The sequence below is a fragment of the Pelodiscus sinensis genome, chromosome 25 (assembly GCF_049634645.1).
Source record: "Pelodiscus sinensis isolate JC-2024 chromosome 25, ASM4963464v1, whole genome shotgun sequence".
Lineage (NCBI taxonomy): Eukaryota > Metazoa > Chordata > Testudines > Trionychidae > Pelodiscus > Pelodiscus sinensis.
Window position 1 is genome coordinate 13,517,584 of NC_134735.1, and position 26,980 is coordinate 13,544,563.

The following is a 26,980-nucleotide window of genomic DNA, read 5'->3' on the forward strand; positions in this document are numbered from 1 at the left end:
GTAGGGATGTAAAATAGCAGTTCACTGATTAAACGAAACGTTTAACGGGTTAACCGTGATCCCACTAGAGGGGGCTGCCCGGCCCAGGCTCTGCCTGCCCCCGGCCAGGGCACACGACTGAGCTTGGGGCTGATGCACAGCCAGGCCGGGGTCCCCCTGCCTCCACCTGGGCCCCTGGGGCTGCCATTCCTGGCTGCCCTCCTCCGGTGTGGAGGGGCTGGGGCTGCCACACAGAGGTTTTCCCTGCTCCCGCCAGGGCTGCTGCAGCCCCAGCCCAGTGTCCTATCCAGTAAGCATAAGACTCACTGGTTAACCATTTACATCTCCCTAGGCAGCCATGCCTTCGTGCTCAACTCCATTCCTTCACAGCATCCTTCAAAAGCCACCACCAGCCTCACTTTCCCCTGCAGGCCACACTGAATTTGCAGCCTCATTCTCTGAACCTCTGGGAGTTGGAAACAGATTTTTCACCTCCCAAACGGCAGGCGGAAACAACCCTTTTGCACCTGGCTTGGGTTCTTTAAAGAGAACAGTGGCTCCAAAAAAAAAAAGGATTCATTTATTTTTGCTCACAAACCTTCAAGTGCCGTAAGTTTACAAAAATCAAACGCATTCACACCCACAACAATGCCAAGCTGGACTTGAGAACCATCCCAGGAATGATTTAAATACACTCACTTTAAAAAAGTGTAAAAAGTTGGCTCCCTTTATAAATACAGTGCAATCCTTCTGTACAATCTTACAAGGCTGAGACAAGCGGGAGACACACCCTGGCCGGACAGAGGAAGGGTTTCATATGCAATTCCCAAGAGAAGTGGAAGATTCAAGACAGCCTTTCAGGTACTTCTCTTAGGCCTTGTCTAGGTGGGGCAACTCACTGGAGGAGCTACCCCACAACAGCTCTAGTGCTTTAAATTCAGACCCTAGCTTACTCCAGAATAGATCCCCCGTGTAGACAAGCTCTTTGAGCATGCTCTGTTTAAACACACAACAAAACGGAGCTGCAAAGTACAGATCTGAGATATTAAGACTCATCCCCAGTTAAAAGCCTTGCCTGTAAAGCCAGATCAAGGCAGCACCTGGAATGTTTCACAACAGACAGGATCCCAAACCACTGAGTCAATGTTTAGCTCTATAGAAGGCAGGCATTCACAAGGGGCAATACGCCGGTCTCAGCACACAGACACCTCAGGGTTATGTACAAAGCAAGTTCAGGTTCACACTTTAAAAACACAAGAAAAACAAAATACCATTGTTTCAAAAAAGCTTATTTTCAAAATTGGTATGAACACAGCCCTGTCAGGTCCATTTCAACGGGCAGCCCTGCTGTGAAAATGAACCCCCTCCTCACGTATCATATTTGCTCGTGGGCATGTCGTCATGAAGAATGCTCCACGGAGGGACAGCAAACCATCCGAGCACAACGTGGACCTGGCTACACTGGCAAAGCTGTGCAAGGCATTGGGATCGTGAAACCGCCCCAGCCGCCATGCCCTGAGTGAAACAAACAAAACAAAACTTTGCTAGTCTAGCTGCTTCCACACTCGAGGTTTCTAGTGGCACCGCTATGCCAAGCAGAGGGCAAACCCACCCCCACGCAACTTGGGCTAGCAGAAGTGCTTAGCATAGACCTGACCAGTCTTGTTTCCGAAATTTGGCTTTGTCTAGACTAGGCGTTAGCATTCTGGTTTCTAGCTGGTGTTGGCTAACTCAGTCTACCCTTAACTCTGCCCACTTTGCTCATGCTAACACACAGCTTGCTTTGTCTAGAGTTTTGGAAGCGGGTCACTGGCTTGATCCAATTTCCATCACCCCTGTAACTTTTAATCTACACATCTTGTGACCCAGGTCAGAGCTGACCACGCTTCACTCCTATTAGCCCCACTCCCAGCACTGCTGTGAAGGGGAAGCTGGATTCTAGCCTCCCCTGTGCATCAAAGCGGCTAACGAAGGACCTTGCTACCCTGGAATTGCCCCCAATTCAGCTGCACTGCCTACAAATTCCTCCTCTAAACAGGACAGCTACTACCAGCTTCCATTGGCATCGATGCAGCCCACCCAAGCCCCCACTCCATGCATGACAGCTCAGCCCTCCAGTGACACCCATAGAGCCCCCCAGGACAGGGGGGTGGCGTGGGTCTTGGCTGGAGAGCCTCTCTGACTGGGGAAGACCCCGAGGACCTCTCCAAACACATACGCAAGGGGGCAGATTGACAAAAAGCAAGTCCCCAAACCTACCCCCAAGCAGAGTTTTCACACACACACCCCCAGGGAGAACAGTGAGGGACTCCATGGGGCCCATTAGGGACTTTGCTATTGCAGTTTATGTGGAAGGTGCCACCCATCCCCATAGCATCTGGGCAGCATTAAATCCCTATGCTGGATTAAAAGCCAACAAAAGTGTTTCATGTTCATTTCGGGGGACACTTTGGCCCACATGGCTCTCCTAGGGCCAGATGCGAATGGGATTCTACCCAACCAGCATCCACTGCAGGCAAAGGCTAGCCCTCTCCCCAGGCAGTGGCATTCAGGAAAGGGTTAAGAACGCAGGCTTGTTTTCCACTTGTAAGACAGAATTTTTAATGGGCCATCACATGACAAAATCCCCTACCCACCAACCAGCAGCTGTTCTGCAAATATTGGAAAACTGGAACTCTAAATCAGCCATTCAGGCAGGGCGGGGCGAATTTTGGACAGATGGAAATAAAACACTATTTCCCCTTTTCCTCTGGCTTTTTGCAAAAGCTACTGACAATGGAATCTGGGGCTAGGAGGTGGAGCCAAGAGTTAAATACAGGCCCCATTTTCAAAGGCGTTTAGGCCCCTAAAAATAAAGATCAGCACCTAGTAAGATTTTCAACATCTGGCAAGGAGTAAAAATAAAAGAAAGTTTAGATCAAAATGTCTGAACTCCAGTAGCTAAAGTTTGACACCCAAATCTGTATTTTTTAGGCACCAAATAGTGGCTTGATTTTCACTTTGAAGAGGGAGCAGCAGGTGCTTCGCATCTCAAACAAACAAAAAATCAAGCCACGATTAGCTGCGTAAATATTCATTCATGTTCGACGATTTGTGCACCCAGTGCCTGACTAGCAGATTTAAGTTTAAATTGCATCTGAAAATGAGGATGCTACATGGGGCGCAGATGACTGGTCTCTGATTGGCTCGGTGAATATCATGCGTTAGCCAATCAGAAAACAGCAGCCAGCAGGGTGACATAAGCCCTTGGCTCCATCCCCTTGAAGGGGCCGATGGTCCAGAACTCATTGCTAAGACCTGGCCCCTCAAAGGAGCCCAAAGCACGTCATGGAAGCAGGTAACAGTCCTGCATCACAGGAGGCAGAGTGAGAGCAAACGGCCTGGTTTTCACAAGGCAAGGACACATGCCACTGGGATACAGATCCCCTCCCCGTACGCTAGCATGGCCATCCCAGATTGAATCCACTCTGCTCCCAAAAATCTACCATGGGGGGGGCACTTGCTCTCCTAAAGGACCCAGCCCAGTTTGTGGCATTTGGGGGAACCCTCCCTTCTTACTAGAGAGGGCTCCTCCCACTCAGAGAGGGACCTGTCACTAACCTAACCAAGAATTCGGAGAAGGGCTGGTCCAACTGAGAAGAATCTGGGGTCACCCTGGACTCCTTGACTAGATGCCTGGGGTCCACCCAGCAGCCTGCAGCAGAGCCGGCTGTTTGGCACCAGTCTCAAGGGAGCAGATCAAAGTGACCCCTGGAGGACAAGGCAGCAGGTACTTCAGGGAGACGGTGGTGCGAGGGCGGGGCCTAGGGTCAGTCGAAGGGGAGGGAGGCGTGTAGACGTGTATACCGGGGGAGGTACAGCTGGAATCTCCCCAGTCGCAGGTGGCTCCAGCGACTGGCCAGGCATGTCCCTAGCTCAGCCCATCCCCGACTCGCCTTGTTTCAAGTTTCATGACAGGACATCAGAGCAGGCCGCTGGGAAGTGTCACTAGAGGCCCCAGACCTTCGCAGGGACTCCCAGCCGACTGCTTCACATCAAAAGCCACCTGACGGGCACAGGTACAACCCAGGTTTCCCTTGGCACTGGGCTGGCTCAGACCCTGTAACTCCGGGAACAGGAGGGAAGACCCACATGGGTCAGATCCAGAGCGAAACACAAGTGTCCCGCAGCTATGCTGCCGGCACAGATCCCTCCCGCCCCCCAGCAGCTGCAGGAGCTCCAGGGTTTCTTCATTCCCCAGCAGCCCACCACGATTTTGGGGAGCGGGACCCTCTTGCCTGGCCACACAAGTCCCCTGGCAGGCCAGAGCGCCCCACACGCAGCAGAAGGGTTGTCTCCGAGGGGTGGGAGCGGGACGGGAAGATTCGCTCTCCAGAGCCCTGGTCTCCCGGGGTCTCCTTGCCCGGGCCCAGCACCCCTGGATGGTGGGGGGGAGGGGAGAGAGAAGCCAGCCGAGGCACCTTTCCTCTGGCAGGCTCTTTGGGGACACCTCCCCGGGTGGCCATCTGGGGTCTCGCATTGCACTGATGGCTACGCCCAGTCTGTGCTGGGCCGAGCAGCACCGGAGAGCAGGCAAAGAGCCGTGGGGACCCCCTGGAGGAGGGGAGAAGTGGAAGGAAGCCCCGCCCCACAGGAGGTCTCCAGCCCCTGGTTCAATGGGGCGGGGAGGACGACGGGGCGGGAGTAGGAGTCCCCACTTCAAGTCAAAACCCAGGCCTCCAGCAAAGACGTTAGCACCATGGCGGGGAGGGAGAGGGGGCCCCTCGCCGGCTCAGTTCTTCAGCAGGTCGCCAAGGTCGTAGGCCTCGAAGAGGTCGCTCACGCCCTCGCCCCCTTCCAGCCCCCACAGGTAGTCGTCCTGGTCGAGGGGCGGGGAGAAGCTGACGAAGGGGGCGGGGTCACCGTAGGGCAGCTGGTCCTCCGTCTGCTGCAGCAGGTGATGGGGCACGTCCAGGAGCCCGTCCTCCACCTCCATCAGGGGCGCGGCTGGGGAGAGCGGAGAGGGACAGGAGAGCTCGGGGGGAGCCCGGCGGAGCCCCACGGGCCAGGCGCCCCACCAGCCCCGCTCGCCGGACGCGCAAGGGGAGCCTGGGAGCGCAGGCAGGACCCTCACCGCTAGCCTCCCGCTGCCTAGCGTCTCCCGCGGCTCCAGCCCTGCCGTCCCCACCCCACACAGCTCTGCCTGGGCCCCTCGCCCAACCTGCAGCCCCCCTGCTAGCCCTGCCCTGGGGTCCCTCCCCACACACTGCTCTGTCCGTGCCCCTCACCCAACCCGCAGCCCCCCTGCTGGCCCAGCTCAGAGGTCCCGCCCCACGCTGCTCTGCCTGTGCCCCTGCCCAACCTACAGCCCCCCTGCTAGCCCCGCCCTGGGGTCCCTCCCCACACACTGCTCTGCCCGTGCCCCCGACCAACCCACAGCCCCCCTGCTATCCCCGCCCTGGGGTCCCTCCCCACACGCTGCTCTGCCCGTGCCCCCGACCAACCCACAGCCCCCCTGCTAGCCCCGCCCTGGGGTCCCTCCCCACACACTGCTCTGCCCGTGCCCCCGACCAACCCACAGCCCCCCTGCTATCCCCGCCCTGGGGTCCCTCCCCACACGCTGCTCTGCCCGTGCCCCCGACCAACCCACAGCCCCCCTGCTAGCCCCGCCCTGGGGTCCCTCCCCACACGCTGCTCTGCCCGTGCCCCTGCCCAACCTACAGCCCCCCTGCTATCCCCGCCCTGGGGTCCCTCCCCACACGCTGCTCTGCCTGGGCCCCCAGACCAACCCGCAGCCCCCCTGCTATCTCTGCCCTGGGGTCCCTCCCCACACACTGCTCTGCCCGTGCCCCCGACCAACCCACAGCCCCCCTGCTAGCCCCGCCCTGGGGTCCCTCCCCACACGCTGCTCTGCCCGTGCCCCCGACCAACCTACGCCCAGCCCCCCTGCTGTCCCCGCCCTGGGGTCCCTCCCCACACACTGCTCTGCCCGTGCCCCTGCCCAACCCACAGCCCCCCTGCTAGCCCCGCCCTGGGGTCCCTCCCCACACACTGCTCTGCCCGTGCCCCCGACCAACCTACGCCCAGCCCCCCTGCTGTCCCCGCCCTGGGGTCCCTCCCCACACACTGCTCTGCCCGTGCCCCCGACCAACCTACGCCCAGCCCCCCTGCTGTCCCCGCCCTGGGGTCCCTCCCCACACGCTGCTCTGCCCGTGCCCCTGCCCAACCCACAGCCCCCCTGCTGTCCCCGCCCTGGGGTCCCTCCCCACACACTGCTCTGCCCGTGCCCCCGACCAACCTACGCCCAGCCCCCCTGCTGTCCCCGCCCTGGGGTCCCTCCCCACACACTGCTCTGCCCGTGCCCCTGCCCAACCCACAGCCCCCCTGCTGGCCCCGCCCTGGGGTCCCTCCCCACACACTGCTCTGCCCGTGCCCCTGCCCAACCCACAGCCCCCCTGCTATCCCCGCCCTGGGGTCCCTCCCCACACACTGCTCTGCCCGTGCCCCTGCCCAACCCACAGCCCCCCTGCTATCCCCGCCCTGGGGTCCCTCCCCACACACTGCTCTGCCCGTGCCCCTGCCCAACCCACAGCCCCCCTGCAATCCCCGCCCTGGGGTCCCTCCCCACACACTGCTCTGCCCGTGCCCCCGACCAACCCACAGCCCCCCTGCTATCTCTGCCCTGGGGTCCCTCCCCACACACTGCTCTGCCCGTGCCCCTGCCCAACCCACAGCCCCCTGCTATCCCCGCCCTGGGGTCCCTCCCCACACACTGCTCTGCCCAACCCACAGCCCCCCTGCAATCCCCGCCCTGGGGTCCCTCCCCACACACTGCTCTGCCCGTGCCCCCGACCAACCCACAGCCCCCCTGCTATCTCTGCCCTGGGGTCCCTCCCCACACACTGCTCTGCCCGTGCCCCCGACCAACCCACAGCCCCCCTGCTAGCCCCGCCCTGGGGTCCCTCCCCACACACTGCTCTGCCCGTGCCCCCGACCAACCCACAGCCCCCCTGCTATCTCTGCCCTGGGGTCCCTCCCCACACACTGCTCTGCCCAGCCCCCCAGACCAACCCGCAGCCCCCCTGCTGTCCCCGCCCTGGGGTCCCTCCCCACACCCTGCTCTGCCCGTGCCCCCAGACCAACCCACAGCCCCCCTGCTATCTCTGCCCTGGGGTCCCTCCCCACACACTGCTCTGCCCGTGCCCCTGCCCAACCCACAGCCCCCCTGCTATCCCCGCCCTGGGGTCCCTCCCCACACACTGCTCTGCCCGTGCCCCCAGACCAACCCGCAGCCCCCCTGCTATCCCCGCCCTGGGGTCCCTCCCCACACACTGCTCTGCCTGGGCCCCCAGACCAACCCGCAGCCCCCCTGCTAGCCCCGCCCTGGGGTCCCTCCCCACACACGGCTCTGCCCGTGCCTCCCATATCAACCCGCAGCCCCCTTGCTAGCCCAGCTCTGGGGTCCCACCCCACACACGGCTCTGCCTGGGTCCCGCATCCAACCCACAGCCCCCCTCCCTCCTGCTATGCTGGCCCTGGTCCCCCCTCCTCCGCCCTGCCTTGCTAATGCCTCTCTCCTGGTCTGCCAGGCTGCCAAAGGGCGGGCGGGGTTCCAGGAAGCCATATGGGCAGCTGGGCCTCACCAAAGGCCGCTTGGCAATTAGCCCGCCTGGAGGCTGAGAGGGCTGGGCCCTTGGCTTGGAGCCAGAGGTGGGGGCAGGTAAGCACTTAGCAGCCGCCACGAAGGGGAAAGTTAAACCCCAGAGCACGGGGGATGGGAGGGGAGACCAGGCCAGGCCTGGCCAGAGACCCCCCTTACCTTTGCCTGGAGAGGGGTCGGTGCCATCGCTGCTGTCCTGGAGGGAGGGCGTGAGGAAGCTGCTCTCCTTGGCCGGGCTGTCGTCCAGGATCTCCTCGGGGCACAGGTACACCTCGATGGGGCCGTTGGTGCTCTTCAGGTGGAGCTGCACGTTCTCCTGCTGGGAGAGGAGCCGGGTCAGCGGGAGCCTCGGCCAGCGGGATCCCCCCTTGTCCCGCTGCACAGAGCTGGCAGCCAAGCCTGGGACACGGGCTCCCCAGCTGCGGAGACAGCTCAGTGGGGAAGCCTCACTCAGCAGGGCCTTGTCCTCAAGGGGGATGGGTGAGAAGCAGATAAATGCAGGGAAACAGAGCTCCCAGCTGGCCCTAGTCCCCTCCCTGCAATGCAGCCACTTGGAGTCCCCCTGGGCACCAGGGCTAAGAGGTAGCTGAGCCGGGGCGTCATTGCTCTGGGCCTCGGTTTCCCCGTCTGTGAAATGGGGATAGTGGCTCTTCCGTCTCTCCTCGAGGCCTACCCAATGGGATACAGAGCACAGCTGAGGTCTCCACTGCTGGCCAGGAGGGCAGGTTTCCCTGCGCCCAATCCAGCAGAGCCCTCCTCCGGCCCCCTCACCTCACTGAAGTCCGGCACCTCCAGCTTGGTTTCTGGGGGGGCCTTGACCGCGATCACCGTCTGCTCCTGGAAGTTGCCGATGGCGCGGATGTCCTGGTAGGTGACGTAGGCTAACGTGGGAGGGGCGAGTTCAGGAAACGCCGGCCACAGACTGAATCTTCTCAGCCCACAAAGGACGGGAGAGTCGGTTCTCTGCAGATCCAACGCGCTGGGCCCGCCCGCCCACCCCCCAAATCCAGACAGGGTCCCAACCCTGCCCACGAAGGCATCTGCGCTGCCAGGCACAGACTACAAGCCTCTTCTTCCATCCTGAGGGGGACACGGGACTACAGCCTCGCCCCGCGGCATCCCATTAGCCAGCTCTCTCCCCCCACAACCCCGCAGCAGCAAGTCCTTACGGTAAACAGGGCCGAACAGCCCGGCCGGAGCTCACAGGCTGGGGCAGCCCGTCGGCCAGGGCTGCAGGAGCGGCACAGGCTCCCTGTTTGTTCCTGAACGGACCCCAGAGCCCTGGTCCTGCGAGGATGCGACGGGGCCATCTCCACATTTGCTCCGTTCCCACCACGGGTGCCAGAAAGGCCCTGGGATAAGGCAGATGCTGGAGGCAAAGCTTTTTCACCCAGGCCATGGAGCTGGCTGGCAGAGGAGGGGAGACCAAACCCAAGGCAAAGTGTGCTCAGGCAGGAAGGCGAACCCCACCGGGCACTTTCCCAAGACGGCTCTGAAACAGAACTCACCTGCTGCTGAGTCAAACCCCGCCCTGGGCCGGGTGTGGCTTTATCAACCAAGTCTCTTGTCTGGGCAGGGCTGCTCCTGGGCTCCTCCCTCCAGGCTGCTCAGCCCTCACTCCAGATCCTCCCTCAGACCCAATATCCCTCCAACCGTCATTTTCAGACTGGCTTTGCTCCTGCCGCTGCCGCCCGCTACCCCTCCTCCCCTGCCCCGGGACCCTCAGCCCCCCGTGAAGGATATCTCTGGTTAGTCTCGTCCTCCGTCAGGTGCTTTAGCTGGAGGGTGCAGTCTTGGATGAGCTCATCCACCTTCCGCTCGGTCTTGGCCAACTCGGCCAGCTCCTGGCGCAGGGACTGCTGCTTCACCGTCACAGAGGTGTCCTCGAAAATCCCTGTGCCCCTGAGGAGAGAAGCAGCGCCAGCTCTGAGGATCAGTGGAAAGCAGTGCAGCTGGGAGGGGGAGGCTGGGGGAGGGGTCCCTCAGCAGGGACAGCGCAAGGTCCCCTTGGAGGGCGAGTGTCACGTTCGCTAGACGTGCAGCTCCAAGCGCGCTGCAAAGTAGCATCGTAAACTCTTGCCGCTGAATGGCTCTGTGACAGGAAACAAGCCGGGCTAGAGAGCGGCCTGAAAGCCGGGCCCCTCGACGGCGTGGCTCTAAAATCCTGACATGGCCCAAAGACAGAGCCATGCTGAGGAGCTCGGGCCGGTCTCTGCAAACTAGAGTTGGCAACAGCTGCCTCCATTGTATTCACTCCCTCGTAAAAGAGCCTGGCACAAGTCCCCTGCTCACTGCCAGCCAGGCAAGGGTCAGGGCATCGCTGCTGGCTCAGACCCCGTACACGTTTCTGACGACAGCCAGCAACAGACGCAGCAGAGCAAGTGGACAATGACAGAGGAGCCTGCCATAGGGAAAGCATCTCCGAACCCCAGGTAGCCCGGGCTTTGCTTGCATCAGGGTTTGTATCCTCTCCTACTTACCTTGGCTCCCGACCTCAGGGTGATCTTGCGGTAGGGAGTTCCACAGGTTAACTTACGAAGCATGTAAAATCACAACTATTCACTGTATTCTCCCCTGCGGTAGGTAAGTGGGGGAAGAGGACCAAAAGCACGTGTCCTACGGCCTGAGCCATGCTGGGGCGGGAGCAGGGCTGATGAAGTCACTACGGTTTAGCCAGAAGCTCGAATGGGGTCGTGTCTCTGCTCTTCCAACATGGCTCTGATGTGTTCGGTCTCACCTAGGCACTCCGTCCAAACTCCGGTCTAATGGGGGCTCTTTCCAGCCATGCTCACTGGCCAAAGCACGTTAGAAACTAGCCAAGCTGTGACCCTGTGAGACCCTGGATCCTAACTCTGTCCCCAGGCCAGCACGGGGGGCTGCCCAAGACTCAGATCCCTGCAAGCCCCCAGAACAGACACAGGGCAGGTCACTCCAGCCCTAGACGCGCACAAAGCCCTTGAGAGCGGATGGTCCCAGCCCCAGCCACTGGCTCTCCACCCCCCCGTCTCCTCCTTACATCCACTGGATGTTGTTCTTGGATTTCTTCCGGATGAGCTGGATCCCCTCCAGCACGTTGGTGATGTCGTAGATCCGGCGCTTCTGCACCTCCAGCACCTCGGCCGCCCGGTTCAGGTCCAGCACCCCGTCCTCCGACTCGCTCAGCAGGTGGATGAACTTCTTCGTCAGCAGCCCCAGGGAGGTGTCGTAGCGCGTCTTCTCCCCGGGCGACTTGGGGGCTTTCGTGGCGGGGAGAGAGGAGGCAAGTCAGGGTGGCTCACGTCACAGCGGTGCCCGGAGAACCGCACAGCTGCTGGCTAGCGGCACACAGGGCCCCCCCCCCCCCCCCCGCCCACACACACGCAGAGGCTGCCACAGGTGTGGCCAGTGCCGGTTTCAGCAGCCTAGCGCAGAAGGGTCCCCCACTTGGGCCCAAGCAGCAGAGGCTCCTGCTTTCAGTGCCGGGGGCCCAGGGCTCGAGGCCCCGGACAGCCCACGCAGGCGGTTCCCGGTGCTAGGGCTGAAAGCGACTAGTCGACTATCCGCTAAGCATAAGCCTCTTGGCCAGTCGACTAGTGAGCGACTCGTCGCTGCCTCCCCCTTGCTGCTTCTATCAGAGAGGGGGGGGAGATGGGGAGTGGAGCAGGACCTGGTGCTGGGGGGAAGCCGGCTTAAAAGCCCCCGCAGCACCGTCTCCACGGGGGACCGGGGAGGCAGAGGCGCAGCGGGAAACGGCGCGGGCGGGGACTGAAGCCGTCTCCACTCGCGCCACTTCCGCTGCGATTCTGCGTACAGGAGCCCCGGCAGGACTCTTGGGCATTTCAAAGGCTGAGGCGCCGCAGGGGAGTTTCCCGCCAGCCCCACGGGGCTTCCTTCCTCTCTTGAACTGCAGCAAGAGCCCGGCAGGGGGCGCCCTTATCGACTAATCGAACAGTTGATGGAAATCCCAGCAACTATCCGATTTGTTCGTTCTACATTTAACACCCCCGATTTGCGCTCCCGTAATCCTGGCCACACCCGGTGCTCCAGACAGAACGGCCGGGAAGCCCTTTGCACGGGAGCCCAGCCACGCCCACATCCCCCTCCCTCCCATCAGCCCAGCTCCACTTACTTCTGGGGCTGGGGATTCGAGTGACCATCCTGCCCTTCCCCTTGGGCGTCCGGAACTCCGGGAGGCCCGGCTGGCCGGTCCCCTCCAGATCCAGCTTCCGTTTGGCCTGCTGGGCAAGAGCGAGAATTCCGGTTAGACGGGAGCCCCCCCGAGCAACTCGGGCCTGGGTCTGGGGACATCCACGAGCCATGTGCCCTATAGAGGCCACCGCGGATCGATTGCCCTTGGATCACGCTGGTCTCTTGCGGCCTCGCAGTCCACCACTGAGCTCTCTGGGGCAGGGAGCCTTTGTACAGCACCTAGCACCAGGAGGCCCCGATCTTGGCTGGCCCTTTTGCCAGGCAAATAATGAAACCATAACCAGAGCTCGTGCCCAGCCCCCGCGTCAGCCTCTAGCATGTGGAGCAGCTGCCCTGGCTCCGCACAGGTGGAAGCCGCAGCCCTTGCAAACCACAGCCCGGAGCAGGCCTGTCCTGGCTGCACCCAGGGGCTCAAATCCCCGGGATCCGTTTCCTCCCTGGGTCAAGTCCTTGCAGCTCCCATCCCCCTCCCACCAGCCTCTCTGCAGGGGGCACAGAAGGAGCAATCGGGCCCTGACCCTGCCAGGTCCTTGGCACCGGTGCACGGAGAACAGGGAGCTGGGGCTGCCTTTGAGGCCGGACCGTAGGGCCACGCAGCCAGCTGCTAGCGCGGAAGCAGGCGCGCCTTGGAAGGGGGCCCGGCACCTCCCCCCACACCCACAGAGAGCGCTGATTAGCACAGGCCCTTCCAGCCCTGAACAGGAGCCCCAACTGTATTTTAATGCCCTCCTATCTCAGCAGTAAGCAACCTCCGGCTCTGCACGGGCTGGGCCGGGGGAACCAGCTACAACCCGCCCCACCTCCCCGCAGGAGCCAGGACCCAGCTCTGAGGCTGGTGAGGAGCAAGACCCTGCTACAAACCCAGGACCCGCAGCCCTCGGGGCCCCCCCAGGGAGTTACCACAGACGGCTGCTCCACGGCCGGTGGAGCCTTCCCCGCCGGGCCCCAGGCCCACACGTTGGAGCCCAGGCATCCATGTCACTGAGCCGCCATGACGAGGGGCCCCGCTGCCGGCAGAGAACGGAGAGTCTCTGGCTCTCGCCTCCCCGCCCTGGGACGCTGCCAGGCCCGAGGGACCGCGGGCGCGGATCTGAGCCCGGCCACGGCGCTGCGCCTTTCCCTGGCACCGAGGCGCTATCAGCGCCCAGGCACAGGAAAGCGCTTGCGTGAGACGCGTCCGGTTACGACAGCGGATTCTGGGAACCGGCTGCCGCACGGCTCTGGGTGGGGGCAGAAGGCTTCAGCTGGGGGCAGAGCCTTGCACCACAAGGAGCTCAGGCACCCCGGGAAGAGGGGCCACCCTGACCCCTTCCAATTGCCCAACGCAAGGGCCGAGCGACCCCCCGCAGGCTGCGAGGGGAAGCGGCACGTGGCAAGGCCGGGCAGCTGGCTCCCAGCAGCTGCTACATCGCTTCCTGCCCACTTCCTGAGCGGCACCGGAGGCTGGCCCCGGAGCTGCCTGCCATTCCCTCAAGTGCTTCCCTTTTGGCACCGGCTCCGGCAGGCAGGCTGCAGACCCTTGGAGCCGGACGGCCGGGCACTGCGCCAAGGCAGAGCAGAGCTCCCCTCCCCGATGCCCAGAGTGGCTGGCAGTCAGCACCCAGGGAAAGCAGAGGCCGGGCTAGCACGTGCCCGGGTACGGGGAGATCAACGCCACCGGCAGCATTAGCACCCCTCTCCCTTGGCTGGCCCGGCGGGGTGCTTCAAACACACGCGGCGCTCAGAAACGAGCGCTCAGCGACTCCATCCGCGCCCCTGGTCCTTGGGACCTTCTCTCAGAGGCAGGGTCACCATCCACGAGCCTCCAGGCCCTGCTGTGTCTCGTGGGCCTGGTAGGGATGGGGGAGGGCCCACCTAGCACCGGGCGCAGAACGCCTTGCCTGATACCACCCCAGCTCTGCTCAGTCATATCTGGAACCACACACCAGCCCCGCTTCTTTGCAAAAGCCAAGCACGGCCCAGGGAAGTGCACGAAGCAAGAGACGGAGAAACACCCCCCCCCATCCTCTGCCCATCACCCCCCAAAACGCACACTCCTCCCTCCCCCGTCTCTTAGCCCTCACACACACCTGCAACCGGTGCCACCCTAGCTCTGTGCTTTGAGCAAACCCCCAGAGCAGGTTCTTCCATACGCTGTGCATCTTTCCGCCCACCCCACAACTCTACAGGGAGCGCCAGCTGGAGACAGACCCAGAGAGCAGGGCTTGGAGCTGGACCGCAACGGGCGTAGGTTCACGGGTGGGTGTCTGGGCTGGGCTGGGGTGGGATCGTGCCGAAAGCAGCTCGCAGCCAAACGTCTTCACCTCATCAGAGTGGCACGGACCCTTGTTTGCCAAGTTTGGGATCAGTAATAAAAATAGCCAGGGACAAGTTCCGATCAGGGAACCAGGAGCCGAGCTGCGGGATGCTGAAGGTTTGGCCCAGCTCGGCAGGATGCTGAGGAAGAGGGGAGTTAACGTAAGAACAGCCACGCTGGGTCAGACCAACAGTCCATTTAGCTCAGGATCCTGTCTGCCCACAGTGGCCAATGCCAGATGCCCCAGAGGGAGGGAACACAACAGGGAATCCTCACCCGATCCCTCTCTGGTCACCCATTTCCAGACAAACAGTGGCTACTAGCCACTGATGGACCTAACCTCCAAGAATTAATCTAGCTCTTTTTTGAACCCTGTTTTAGTCCTGGCCTTCACACCCTCCCCTCAGGCAAGGAGTTCCACAGGTTGACAATGCGCTATGTGATGAACTTCCTTTTATTTGTTTTAAACCTGCTGCCTATTAGTTTCCTTTGGTGCCCTCTAGTTCTTATATTGTGGGAATAAGTAAATAACTTTTCCTTATTCACTTTTTCTACCTCAGCCATGATTTTATAGACCTCTACCCTATGCCCGCCTTAGTCTCCTCTTTTCTAAACTGAAAAGTCCAAGTCTTTTTAATCTCTCTTTGTAAGGGACCTGTTCCAAATCCCTCATCATTTTTGTTGCCCTTTTCTGAACCTTAAGCAGCACTAGAGAGAGATTTTCTGGCGTGGGGATGCTGCTCCACAGGGCAGGAGCTGTGGAAGAGAAGGCTTCTGAACCAGCAGGAGCAAGATGGTGTGAAGGGCCCATGCAGGGGGCCGGCTCCAGACAAGGGGAGGAAACCAATGACCAGAGGGAGGACAGTCCCATGAAGTCTGCTGGACGGAGCCCACAGGAGGGGAAAAACCGCTGGGGAAGGTCCCAGTTCCCAGACACGGTGATTAGACTGTTAACAGAACCACACCACGGGAGCATTGGAGCAGCTGATCAGAAAGCCAGGGGAGGAGGGCTCCCCTCCCTGGGGAACGCCTGGCCCCTCTTTCCTGCAGGAGCTGCTCTCGGGCCAGGCTGCTCTACACCCACCCCTGAAGGGCTCTCGTGGCTGGAGGATCCCAGCACCCCCCAGCCATGCAACTAGCAGCTGTCACGGGCGATTCCTCCCCTCCCGGGGGAGAGCCCAGGGCTGGCCGTTTGGAGGGGAGGGCGCAGTTACTGCAGAACAGCACGACTGTCTTTCAGAGAAGGCAGGTCAAAGGATCGGGTGTGGCAGCGGGAGGGGACGGCCGAGAAGTCAGGGACCGTCCTTGGGTCCTGTGGGCGGAGGTTCCACAGTCTCCCGCCCACCCCGCCTCCCACACAGCTGAGCTCTACCCCCAGAAGTCCCCTGGCTGCCGAATGGTTAAACCCAAGCACATGGGAAACACCTGCCAAAGGGATAAATACCACAAGCACATCTGCTGCCGTTTGGGCCCAGAGACAGCAGAGTGTGTGTGCATGTGGGGGAGCAGGGGTCTGTTTGGCTCCCTCCTCCCCTTTGCCCACAGGGCATCTGTTGGCCCCAAATTAGCTGGGGAGGGCCAGCAACAGGTGGCTGTGACGGTGCAAGGCGGGCCGGGACTCAGCAGCCCACCGGCCCCCTGTGCCGCTGCACCACTTGTAGGGAGACAGGATGTTGGGGGCAGGCTGGTGCTTCACTCATTAACTGGTCAAGCGCGCCCCCCGGCTATGCTGAGCACGAGCGTGCAGGGCACCGAGCTGCTTTCTGAGCGGCAGGGAATGGGAGAGGAGGCGGATTTGCAGGCCCTGCTGTGCCACATATAGGGCAGGGCTGGGAGCAGAGTGCCTCTCGTTCAGTGGGGGTGGGGAGACACCCTCCATGCCACCCCTTGTGCTGGGGGGCCAGAGCCATCCCCCGCCCTGCCCAGGCCGAACAGGCGGTAATGGAGGGATGCGCGAGGCCCCGGCGGTTGTGGAGATGGCAGGAAAGGACAAAGGGGAGCCCAGGGTGGGTCTCATGCCAGGTGTTGGCCTGGCCCAGTCTCTCCCCCCCTCAACTGGGGCAGATTAGCCACAAAACGGCTGGCCAGCCCAGCCACAGGGCCAAGTTCATCCTCCTGCAGAGCCCATGGGGGAGTGGGTGGAGCAGCTAGGCTGGGGCTGCAGGACACGGGTCAGGCACCAGCAGCAGGGTGGACACTGGAGGGGTCAAACATGACGGGGGAAGCTGAGAAAAGCCAAGAGCCCCACTGAGGGACTCCAGCCTCCCTGCAGCCCCTGGACCCTACTGCTCAGCAGCTTGACTTCCCAGCCACGGGAATCTGGGGGGGCACGAGAGGACACCTCTCCCCAGCCGTGTATTTCAGCTGAGGGGCAATTAATAACAAATAATAATCCCTGGCTCTTCTGTAGCTCTCCAAGCACTTGCAGGGCAGCATCACGGGCCCCATTTTACTGATGGGTAAACTGAGGCAAGGGATGGCAATGTGACTTGCCCAAGGTTCCCCAGCAAGCCAGTGGCAGAGCTGGGGAAAAGAGCCAGGTCGCACTCTAGACCACACTGTTCTGAAGAGACACTAGCATAGGAGGGTGCAGGCTTCCACCTCCTCTCAGCCCAGCTGCTCCTGGCCAGATTCCCTTTCACCCCCACCCGCCCGGGGCTAAGCACTGGGGGGGCAGCACTAGAAGCTGCAGAGCCCCCCGTAACTGACCGAGGGAAGGTCTCAGCCCGGCAGGCAGCAGCTAGAAGAAAACTCCCAGGACGGGAGCCTGCCAGGCTTCCTGCTGCACCTATGCCCAACCCTGCCCCCAGAAGCAAGGGGAAGTTAGGAACTGGGGAAAACACCCATCCAGGCAGCTTCTGCTCCCACCGCAGCCCCGTGCCTCTGCCCTTTATTTCTGGGGGTGCCGAGTGTCAGCAGCACTGCGCCCGGCCCGTTCGGGCAGCTCCGAGGCCTGCCCTCACCCCACACCCTCGCACTGCAGGGCGTGGGAACTCGGCATCTGGGTTATCACAGCGTCTCACAGCCCGGAGCGCCCCAGCACACACCCTCTGCACGCAGCGGGAGGGAACGCTGGCAGCGCACCCAGGCGGCAGGAGCCAGGGAAGACGGGTTTGCCTCTTCCAAACCCTCCAGCTCCTGGAAATGCAGGAGGTCGCCTGCCAGTCCGGGAGGGATCAGCAGCACTGGCAGGCCATAGGCCATAGGTAAGAGGTGGGGTCAGATTTGGGATGGAAGCGACTAGTCAACTATCCAATAAGCATAAGCTTATTAGACAGTCGAGTAGCGACTGGACTAGTCGCTTCCCCCCCTTGATGACTGTCAGAGGCAGCAAGGGGAGGAGGGGAGCAGGAGCTGGTGCTGACTGGGAGAGCTGGCTTAAAAGAAGGTCCCCCCCAGCACTGTCTGTGTGGGGGGGACAGGGAAGGCAGAAGTATAGTGGGGGACCGGGCACGAGCCAGGAATCAGCTGATTCCTGTCCCAGACGCTGCGCCTCTGCTTTTGAAATGTATTAACAGCTGGCAGGCTCTTAGTGCATTTAAAAAGCAGAAGCGCAACGGAGGGGGGACCATGCGCGAGCTGGGAATCAGCTGACCTGGCTCGTGCCGGGTCCCGCCTTCCCCTCCCTGCTGCGCTTCAGCCTTTTAAATGAATGAAGAGCCTGCTGGCTCCTAATGCATTTAAAAGGCAGAGCCACAGCGGGGTTAGCTCCCGGAGCTGGCTCCGCAGTTTCCCCTCTTATCGACTAGTCGATTAAATGTAATTGAACATCCCTAGGTCAGATCCTGAGCGCTCCCTGCAGGGAGCAAGGGCTGGAAGGGAAGGAGGCAGCGCACCAGAGCGGACTCGGCGGGACAGACAGCAGCAGCGCTGACAGGGATCTAGTGCTGACCCAAGAGGCAGGAGCAGGAGAGCAGCGGGGCTGCCAAGAACGGAGCACGGGGAAACCACCCCAGCGAGGCAGCCCTGGAGGCTGAGGCCCTGGCTGTTGTCAGGTGCAGCTTCACAGGCTGCCAGGATTCTGGTTTGGCCTGGGCTATGCACTGCGTTGGCCCCCAGAGGCTAGGCACAGGAGGGCTCTGCCCAGACAAGGTAGGCTCTGCCTTTTGTGGGTGGGGCACAGCTGATGCTCTGGGGGTAGATCAGCTTGGCTGCTGGACTGACAGGTGCCAGGAACCTCCCTCCCCGCTGGCCCCCACTCCCACGGGTGCTTCGGGCCCACAGACGAGCTCTCTCCCAGGCCCTGCTCCAGGGGGCTGCAACCGACCAGCCGTCAGGAGTGACTGGAAGGCGCTGCTCTGTCCTGGCAGGGAGAGGGCTTCAGGCTGCCGTGAACGGTGGCCCAGAATTCTAGCCCAGGACCCAATTGGTGGCAGCCCCACCCTGAAGAGGGTCAGGTGACAAGTCCGGGCTAGGTAGGGATTTTCCATCCCCCCCTCATTCCCCAGGGCTCCTCAGTGAACACACAGCCACCTGGCCCCACCCTGCCCATGAGTCACAGACATCCTGGAAGGGAACAGCCGGAGCCTCTCCTGGAGCAGAGCCCTGCACTGCTCACCCCAGCACAGCCAGGGCTGGGCGCCTCACGCTCCCTGCCCCGTCCAGGGGCAAACCACGGCTCAAGCCCAAGGGATGGGCCCAAAATTCTCCACCATGCAAGGAGAGGGAAAATCTTCCCAGCTGAGCAGCCACATTCCTTCCCCGCAGATGCCCCCAGCCCCACGGCACAGTCAGCAACCCCCTGCCATGCCCTGCGCTGAGTCTGGATCCAGGGGCCAGGCCTGGACAGACGGGGGTTCCCCTCCTCCATCAAACTAGCAGATTAAAGGAGGCCAAGGCAGCAGCCACAGCAACTATGCCCATGCCCCATGCCAAGGCAGGGGGAAGGGAAGGAGGAGAGCCCTGGGCTGGCTTTCCCCTTTCTGGGAGCCAAGTGGAGGCAAAGTCAAAGCTTTCTCCCCTTGCCCTTTGATCTTGACTTTACAAAGATCGAGTTTGCACAGCTAGATCAGACCCCTGTTCTCCTGACTGCACCAGCCACAGACCCCACCATGCAGGACAGGATTCCCCTCCCCCCCCCCCGCCCATGCATGTTTGTGTCCTGCTGTAGCATGAGTGGGGAGGACCCCACCAGCCATCAATTTACATCCTGAAGAATGAGACTGCATTTTGTTTCTCCTGGGGGCCTGCACAGCTGTAGGATTCCTGCTCACAGGACTTGCCAACCACCCTACAGCTCCTGCTACAATACTTGAGCTCAAGGCTTCCTGAGGCAGCGAGTTCCACAGGTCGGCCCCATGCTGCGTGTAGCATCTCCTTGTACATCCGATGACATACAAGCCTTGAGACACACTGTGCCAGAGAGTACTCACTCTGCAGGGCTGTACCAACCCACCCAGAGTCCCCAAAGGGACACTAACATTTTCAGCTGTGGAAGTAAAGCCAGTGAGGAGAAAGCCGCTTTCCCCCACCCCCCAATTCAGCTTATGGGTCATGGCCATGAGCACCTCCAGTGGCCGAGTGACACACACACTGGCCCAACTTGGCAGACTGACAAACAGAAGCGGCCGTTTGCAATGCACGGAGCTCAGCAAAGCTGGAGATATGGCCAAGAGACTCCATCTCTGCACAACTGCCCATCTCCAGCACCTAAAAGAGCTCAAAGCATCTTACAAACGCTGCATTTTAAAGATGGGAAACCAAAGGACTAGCCAGAGAGATATGCCCAGCTCACAAAGGAAGGAATAATACTCAGGAATCCTCAAACCACCTGTGATTTATTTGCAAGCCTTCTGCATTACCCCTTAGCAACCCCCCATTACAAGACCCAGAAAGCAACCGAGAAGCACTTCAGATGGGGGACGGAATACTTAGACACAGATTACCTGCCTCACAGGTATTTACGGGTGAGGCATTTAAACAGGTCAGGTTCCAAGTAGGGATGTTAAATATCAGTTAATTGAATAGTCGATCATTTCATGAATTCTTATCGGTTATACGACTATTCAATAGACCCGGGAGTGGGGCCAGCAGCCAGTGTGCTCCAGCCTCACCCCCAAGGAGCCTCCTGCCACTTCGCGCTGCTGCCTGTCTCAAAAGCAGTAGCGCGAGGTGCCAGGCGGGAGCTGGTCCACGAGAGGGGCCAGTTTAAAAACCAGCTCCCCTCGCGGACTGGCTGCCTATCACCCTGTGCTGCTGCCTCGGATACAGAGGTAGCAACTCTGGGTGGCTGCAGACCCTGTCCAGGAGCAGGGCTGAGCTCCAGACACGGCGTGGGCCAGGACTGGGCTGGGCTGCCTCCTAATACACTTTAAATGCAGAGCCGCAGCAGGGGTAGGTCCTGGACCCAGCGCGGGGTAGGTCCTGGACCCAGTGCAAGCCAGGACTGAACCAGGCTGCTGTCCAGCCTGCTAAAAAACTTACCGGGGGAGCAGGGGGGGAGAAAATGCATGTAGTCTAGAGCGGTGTTTCTCAACCAGTAGTACGAATACCCTTGGGGTACTCGAGAGACGTCTGGGGGAGGTGGCATGTCAACAACTGAAATTTGGAGCAAAGTACATTTTTGTTTTAAGCGCTTTATTATTTTTGTACTTTTTACACCAAAAAAAATGGCATCACCCGCCTGGCTACGATTAAGTCGTTTGAACAAATGTGTGCAATGGTAGAAAAAAATTGTGAGTCTGAAAACTGTAGATCCTGGGGGTACTTACATTTTTTTTAAAAAAGGGGTACTTTATAAAAAGGTTGAGAAACACTGGTCTATAGCATTAACCTATAAGCTTTTGCTTATTGGTAAGTCGACTACGCGATTACATCCCTAGTTCCAATCCCTTGGCCAACTGGAGAAAGCACAATCCACCTTTAGCAGGAAACCTGTAGGGCTGTGTTCCTACCAGCCACCCCACACACCCCTTACAATGCCCTTTGCACACAGAAAAGAGTTGGTCAGCATTTCAAGTTCAAATCCAAACAGTTTTTATGGACTCTGCACTCCCCGACTTCTGAATCAGCCTGGGACAAGTCACTAGATTCAGGGAGCCACTGAGAAGAGTCAAGTTACATTTTAATTCCTTTAAGGTTGCTGTAAAGAGCTCCCAATGCTTCCAAACCTGCCAGAATCCCATCGTGCACACACATGGGACTGGAAGGACGCCGGAAACGAGGCCAAAAAAGCCTGAAACGCACTCGCAGAAGCTCAGACGTATTTGTTCCAACTACACCCCGACATTCTTAAGAGTCTGTGGGCTGAACAGGAATCGAACTCGGTTCCCGAGGACACTACCCAGCTTGTTGCCCCTTACATGCAACTGAGCCTAAAACCTCGGAAGCCGCTTGCTGCACTCCATCCTGGAGGGCCAGTATTTCAGTGCCAAGGCCGAATGGCACAGGAGGAGTCCTACACCACATGCTCTCCCCCACCTCCTACTGCACACGCATGGCTGAGGCAGAGAGAGAAGTGTCTACACTGCAAGCTGGGGCTGGGATGCCCAGCTCCAGAAGAAATACTTGTGCTAGCTCTGATCAAGCTACTGTGCTAAGAACAGTGTAGCAGCAGGAAGGGGGAGCTGCTCTGAGCAAGTGCCTAGGGCAGGGGTGGGCAATAACTCTTGGCCAGGGGCCACTTCAAAAATTTTTGAAGTGGTCCCGGACCGCCCGGAAGGGGCGGGGCCTAAACCAGAGGGGGCGGGGCCTAAACTAGAAGGGGTGGCCAGGATGCTCCTGGGCTTCCCCACCCCCAGACCATGATTCGTCTGGGGGTGGGGGAGCCCCTTTGTCCCCCCTTCCCACAAGGCACCCAGGCTTTGCATGCTCCTCCACCCCCAGCGTGCGAAGCCTCCACCTGTCCTACGAGGAGTGCACGGCGCTGTGAAGTGCCACACGCTATGCTCTCCTTGCAGGGTGGGCGGAGGCTTCGCGCACCCCCTCGCCCCCAGACCAATCAGGGCACGGGGGCGGGGGAGCTACGCGAAGCTTCCTTTGCCCTGCCCCCACCCTGCCCGAGCATATGGCAGGGCGGGAGGGGGAAGGGCGGAGGAAACTTTGCACGCTCCTCCCACCCCCAGACCAATCAGGCTTGGGGAGCGCGTGATGTCTCCTCCCACCCTGCAAGGAGCATGCAATGCTTCAAAGTGCTCCATGCTCCTGGCAGGATGGGCAGAAGCTTCGCCCCCCCCCCCCCGCCCCCAGGCCCTAACTGGCCTGGGGACGGGGGGAGCAGCAGGGCCTCCATGGGCAGGATCAACCCGCTTGGCAGGCCGGATCCGGCCCGCAGGGGCCCTTTTGCCCACTCCTGGCCTAGTGCCTGCAGGCTCATGCCGCGAGCTGCTTGCACGGCTGCAGATACACTGTAGTGCACAAGCTTAGTCCACGTGTGTCCTTGATCGCCCAGCGTGACGTGCTGCCCTCCCCTGTATCACCCAGAGCAGAGCAGGGGACTGAAGGCAGGTTGCCAGGCCAGCATCTTACCCATCCGACCAGCCTTCCTCCTCCTGCTGCTGAACTGCCACCAGGAGACAAAGCCACGTGCTGGCTGCCCTGCACGTCCCCGTCAGGTCTGGCTGGAACCATGGTGAACACGCATGTGGAAATCCCACCCAGGATTGCCCCAGAACCGGGGAGCAAGGCAGGCGAGGTGGCCCAGGGAGGAGATGTGACTTGTCTGAAGATGCACGGTCTGCAAAGCTGGGCCTAGAACCCAGGAGGCCCAATTCCAGTCCCCCCGTGAGAGGCTCTCCCCCAGCCCGGCCTTGCAGAAGGGGACCTTGTAGCAAGGATGACGCTAGCAGCCCCACGCGAGAGCAGGATGGAGTGTGCAGGCAGCACAGCCACACGCATGGAAGTATGGGGCACATGGCATAGGGATGTAAGGGAGTAGCTGACTAGTCGACTATTCACATTCCCCCGCCTTGCTGCCTCTGTATTAATCATTCGAAAGCCAGCCCCACCCGCAGCGCCAGATCAAGGACTCCTTAGGAGGCTGCCCGCGGCCGCAGTCCAGAGGATGGGGAGCCAGGTGACAGGTGATTTAGGGCTTTTGCACTGAATCTTACTTACCATTACAGGGCTTGATCTTTCGCTCACATCACTGTGACACCCCCCTGCAAGGCACCTAATATGGCTGATTAGCCAGGGGCATCATGTGATGTTGCAATGTGCTCCCAGCCTGCTTTAACAAGAGGCAGTGTTGTTCACTGGTCAGAGCAGCCAGACAGCCTTCAGGGGTTGCTTCCCACCTCTACCCCTGAGTTACAACATGACCTAGGCAAAGTCACTTACCCTCCGCGTGGGCTCCGGCCCACCTATCAAAGAGAGATAACAGCCCAGGTCTTACATGACTATTGTGGGTCTTCAACACTGGGAGCTGGTAAAGAGCTTTTAAAACCTCAGATGAGCAAAGTGGGTGCTTCGAGAAGGGAAATTTGTCCTTTAGGGTCATGCATGCACCTGCAAAGGCCTCTACTGACCCCACAGATAGGTTGCAGGATCAGGCCTTTAGTGGGTGGCTGTCAAACCGCCTCTGCAAAAGCTACACCCTGCCTTCAGCCAGGAATGGGTTTCAGCAGCCTGGCTCTCGCTGCACCCGGGGATTCACTTCATAAAGCTCTGTGGTTAGAATTTCAACCCAGCCAGACGCAAGCACTGAAGAGGAGACAGGTGGTACCAGAGCCCTCTGGGGCCTGCAGGCAGGGGGTGGGGGGCTGGGCAGCTGCGCAGAGTAGACCCAAGCCGGATCAGCACCCAACGCCCCAGCAGAGCAGCAGTGTTCTGGGCCGAGCAGAGAAAGGAAACAGACTCACTTGCAGGCTGGGAGCAAAGCCCACACCTGTCAGGAAGCATCAGCGGCCCGGGATTCTCCCCAGCCTGTGGGAGAACTGAGACAGGCAGCTAGAGAAGGAATCGCTCCCAGGCCTGCGGGGGGGAGGGACACACAGGCTCTGTCTGCCAATTAGCTCTGCTGGCAGAGGCCTTCCACAGACACTCAGCAGAGGCCTGCAGAAGGGGAGGCAAAGCTGGTTACAACTGCCTGACCTACCCAGCGGCTGAGCTCTGCTTTCAGAGCCTGGCAACCGCAGCACCCAGAGGAAGTGAATGATAAACCGGCAGGGCCAGAGGGCCTGGATTCCACAGCCACTCAACACAGGTGACTCTTCCCAGCTCAGCCTGGGCCAAAGACACTCAGCACCTCTAGGTGCAGGCCCTGAGTAATGACAGCTCTGGAGCTGTCCCAATTTCTGGTTCACAGTGTGATCAGCAGAGAATGAGCTGGCTGCTCCTCAGGGGGGACACCAGCTCTTTAAAGTCCCACAGGCCATAGTGCATCAGACCACTGTCCACATAGGGCTGCTCTGACAGAGGCCAATATCACATGCTTCCAAAAAGCAAACTTTCTTCCCCCACATCCTCCCATCCCAGGAGGAAAAAATAGCCCGATTCTCTAGGTCTTATTTATAGATCCCCATGGTGGCAAGTGAGGTCTTTAATGAATGTACTATTCCCAGCTTTGCTGTCCGTGCAACTTTAAGCAAGTCACATCGCCTCGGTGTGTCTCAGTTTTTCCCTCTGTGAAATGGGTATAGTAATATTTCCTTCCTCCTCCTCCCCCCCCCCCCCACATTCCTACAAAGCATTTGAAGATCTAGAGGTGAAGAACTCTAGCAACTAACGGTGGATTTGCCCTTCAAATGGATTTTGACCCTCGGCAGCAGAGCAATAGCAAACTGCCATTTCTCCCTCTACATGTCTTCTTTGTACAACTGATGTCCAAATCCTTGCTAGTGGAGATTTCCTAAGATCTTATGTGTCATGCCATCCCTGCTCTTAGTATAGAATCCTATCTATATTCAGTCTCCCCCTGTGCCCATCAAGTTACACCCTGTTACTGATTTCACCCCACTACAACCCCTGGCTCACAACCTGCCACCCTGCACCCTCTTCAATTTAGTGCAGTTCAGTACAGGGCTCCACGGCCAGCTGCACAATGAGAGGCCTACCCTGAAGTGAGCTAACCCTCCCGCCCCCACTGAAGTCAATGGAAAGACACTTAGGCCAGGGCTGATCTGGGGTGAGAGCCTAGGGAACAGGGCTCATTTCCTTAATGCAAGAGATTTTCTATGGCCTGGGATCTCAGGGCTGGAGGTTCTGATGGGCAGGGATAGTTACTTGCATGAGCAGAAAAGAGGAAGGGGACAGCAGCTTTTTTTTGTGCGGTAAACTGGAGTCAAAGGGAAGTTGAGAAATACATAAGCCACCGTGCTGAGACTTATCAAGCCATTAACATTTATAAGGCATTTTACATGTAAAAGACATGCCAGGTCTCAATGCACTGAAGTGGTCGGTTTCAATATTGTCACCCACCTCAGGGGCAGCAGGGTGCCTTGCCAGAAAGGCATGTTTGGCTCACACATGTCAACTGGGCTCGGCCTAGGCTACATACAAGTGACACCGGACCCGACACACGGCAGGTTTGAAAAGGGCAGACAGACAGGGGAAAGCACAGGGGTGACCAGGGGTCAGACACTTTACCGGCAGCCTTCCTGCAGAGGCAGATCGGATGGCTTTGATTTCAGGTCCATGAGGGGTGGCGTAGAGGCAGCTGCCCCTGGGTGGAGGGGCAGCAGCCACAGTCTGAGGGTACACCTGCATGAAGTAGCTGGCTGGGATGGAGTGCATCTGAGGGCTGCTGAGGCTGGAAGTCACCAAGTCTGCGGAGCTCATCACAGGCATGATTTTCTTTTGCTGCTGCTGCTGGGGAAGGCAGGCAATGGAGCAGCTCCCCCTTTCTGGGGCCGAAGACACACCCTTAGGTACTCTCAGCATTGCAAAGTCCTTTCCGAGAAGCCCAGCTGGCAGGGAAGAGAGGGCAGAAGCGCTGCACAGCTTTAAGGGGGGTGCTTAAAAACCAGGCTGCAGTGGAGACATGGAGGCTCGGCAGAGGGGCCTGAGGCTGCTCTTAGCATTGCTTAGCCATTTAAAACACTGCCTGGCACGCAGCAGCAGGGAATCCCCCCGGAATGTCCAGTCTGAGGCTGTCTTGCAAAAGAAAATCCAGCTGGGCTGTTTGCTACAATGCATTGGGGGCGAGGGGCGAAGTCACTAAGCCAGCCCCTGAACAAAAAGGACGGTTTCGGCTCTTTCTCCTCATTCAGAAAGCAAGCCCCCCACCCCAGCCCTTCTTCCTGGAAGATCCCTCCACCGAGCGGCCAGCACCGGCAGCTGGCTGGCTTCTGAAAGCCCACGCAATTAAAAGTTACGGGTTTTTTGTCTTCAGGGGCGCGGGGCTCTGCAGCGCTAAAACGCCAGCGAAGTGAGCCAAGCCCCAGCGGGCTGGAGCTTTGTTAACGTGCAGGTTATTGCCAGGGCGGGTGACCTCCAGCTCCGAGCGTGCAGATCAGCCCGCTGCCGCCCAGGCCTGTTGCATCCAGACGATGAAAAAGGAAATAGCAACGACCCCCCCAAATCTCTGCTCCTTCTCCTTAGAGCCGCCGGGCGGGGGCTCTGAGCAGCATCGCGCCGGGGGAGCTGCGCCGCCAGCCTGGGCTCGGGATCCGGGCGAGGCCCTGCCACGGGCTTTCAGGGAGCTGCTCCCCCCTTGCAGAGGTGGCGCGGCTCGCTGCGGCGGGCAGAGCGGGCCGGGCCGGGATGGCTCCGGATTGGCGAGGGGGCGATGGCTGCAGAGCGGCGCCGGCTCTTTCTCTTTCCCTTTCTCCCGCGGCTCCGGCACCCGCTCGCTCTTTTTTTTTTTTTTTTTTTTTTTTTTTTTTAAGCGCCAAACTACGTGCCGCGAAATTCGGATCTCCCGCGGAAAAGGCTGCGCCCTGATTGGCCAGTGCGACGCGAGCCGGGCCCCGCCCCCCGAATTCGATACATTGGGCGAGGAA

General features: G+C 60.0%; 1 protein-coding gene across 4 annotated transcripts; it reads right to left on the minus strand.

Moving 5' to 3' along the window:
- Nucleotides 1-537: 537 nt before the first annotated feature.
- E2F2 (E2F transcription factor 2) lies at nt 538-26,980 on the minus strand. Of its 4 annotated transcripts, none has more exons than XM_075908984.1 (7): nt 25,626-26,980; nt 11,727-11,835; nt 10,635-10,854; nt 9,362-9,520; nt 8,390-8,504; nt 7,778-7,937; nt 538-4,965 (listed from the first exon to the last, which is right to left on the minus strand). In XM_075908984.1, the coding sequence occupies exons 1-7, from the start codon at nt 25,917-25,919 to the stop codon at nt 4,751-4,753; spliced, it is 1,272 nt and encodes a 423-aa protein (XP_075765099.1). In that variant the 5' UTR covers nt 25,920-26,980; the 3' UTR covers nt 538-4,750. The 4 variants fall into 4 exon arrangements, with proteins under 4 accessions (XP_075765099.1, XP_075765102.1, XP_075765100.1 ...); XM_075908987.1 differs by having other exon boundaries at nt 7,778-7,934; nt 11,727-11,832; nt 25,626-26,979; XM_075908985.1 differs by having other exon boundaries at nt 11,727-11,832; nt 25,626-26,979.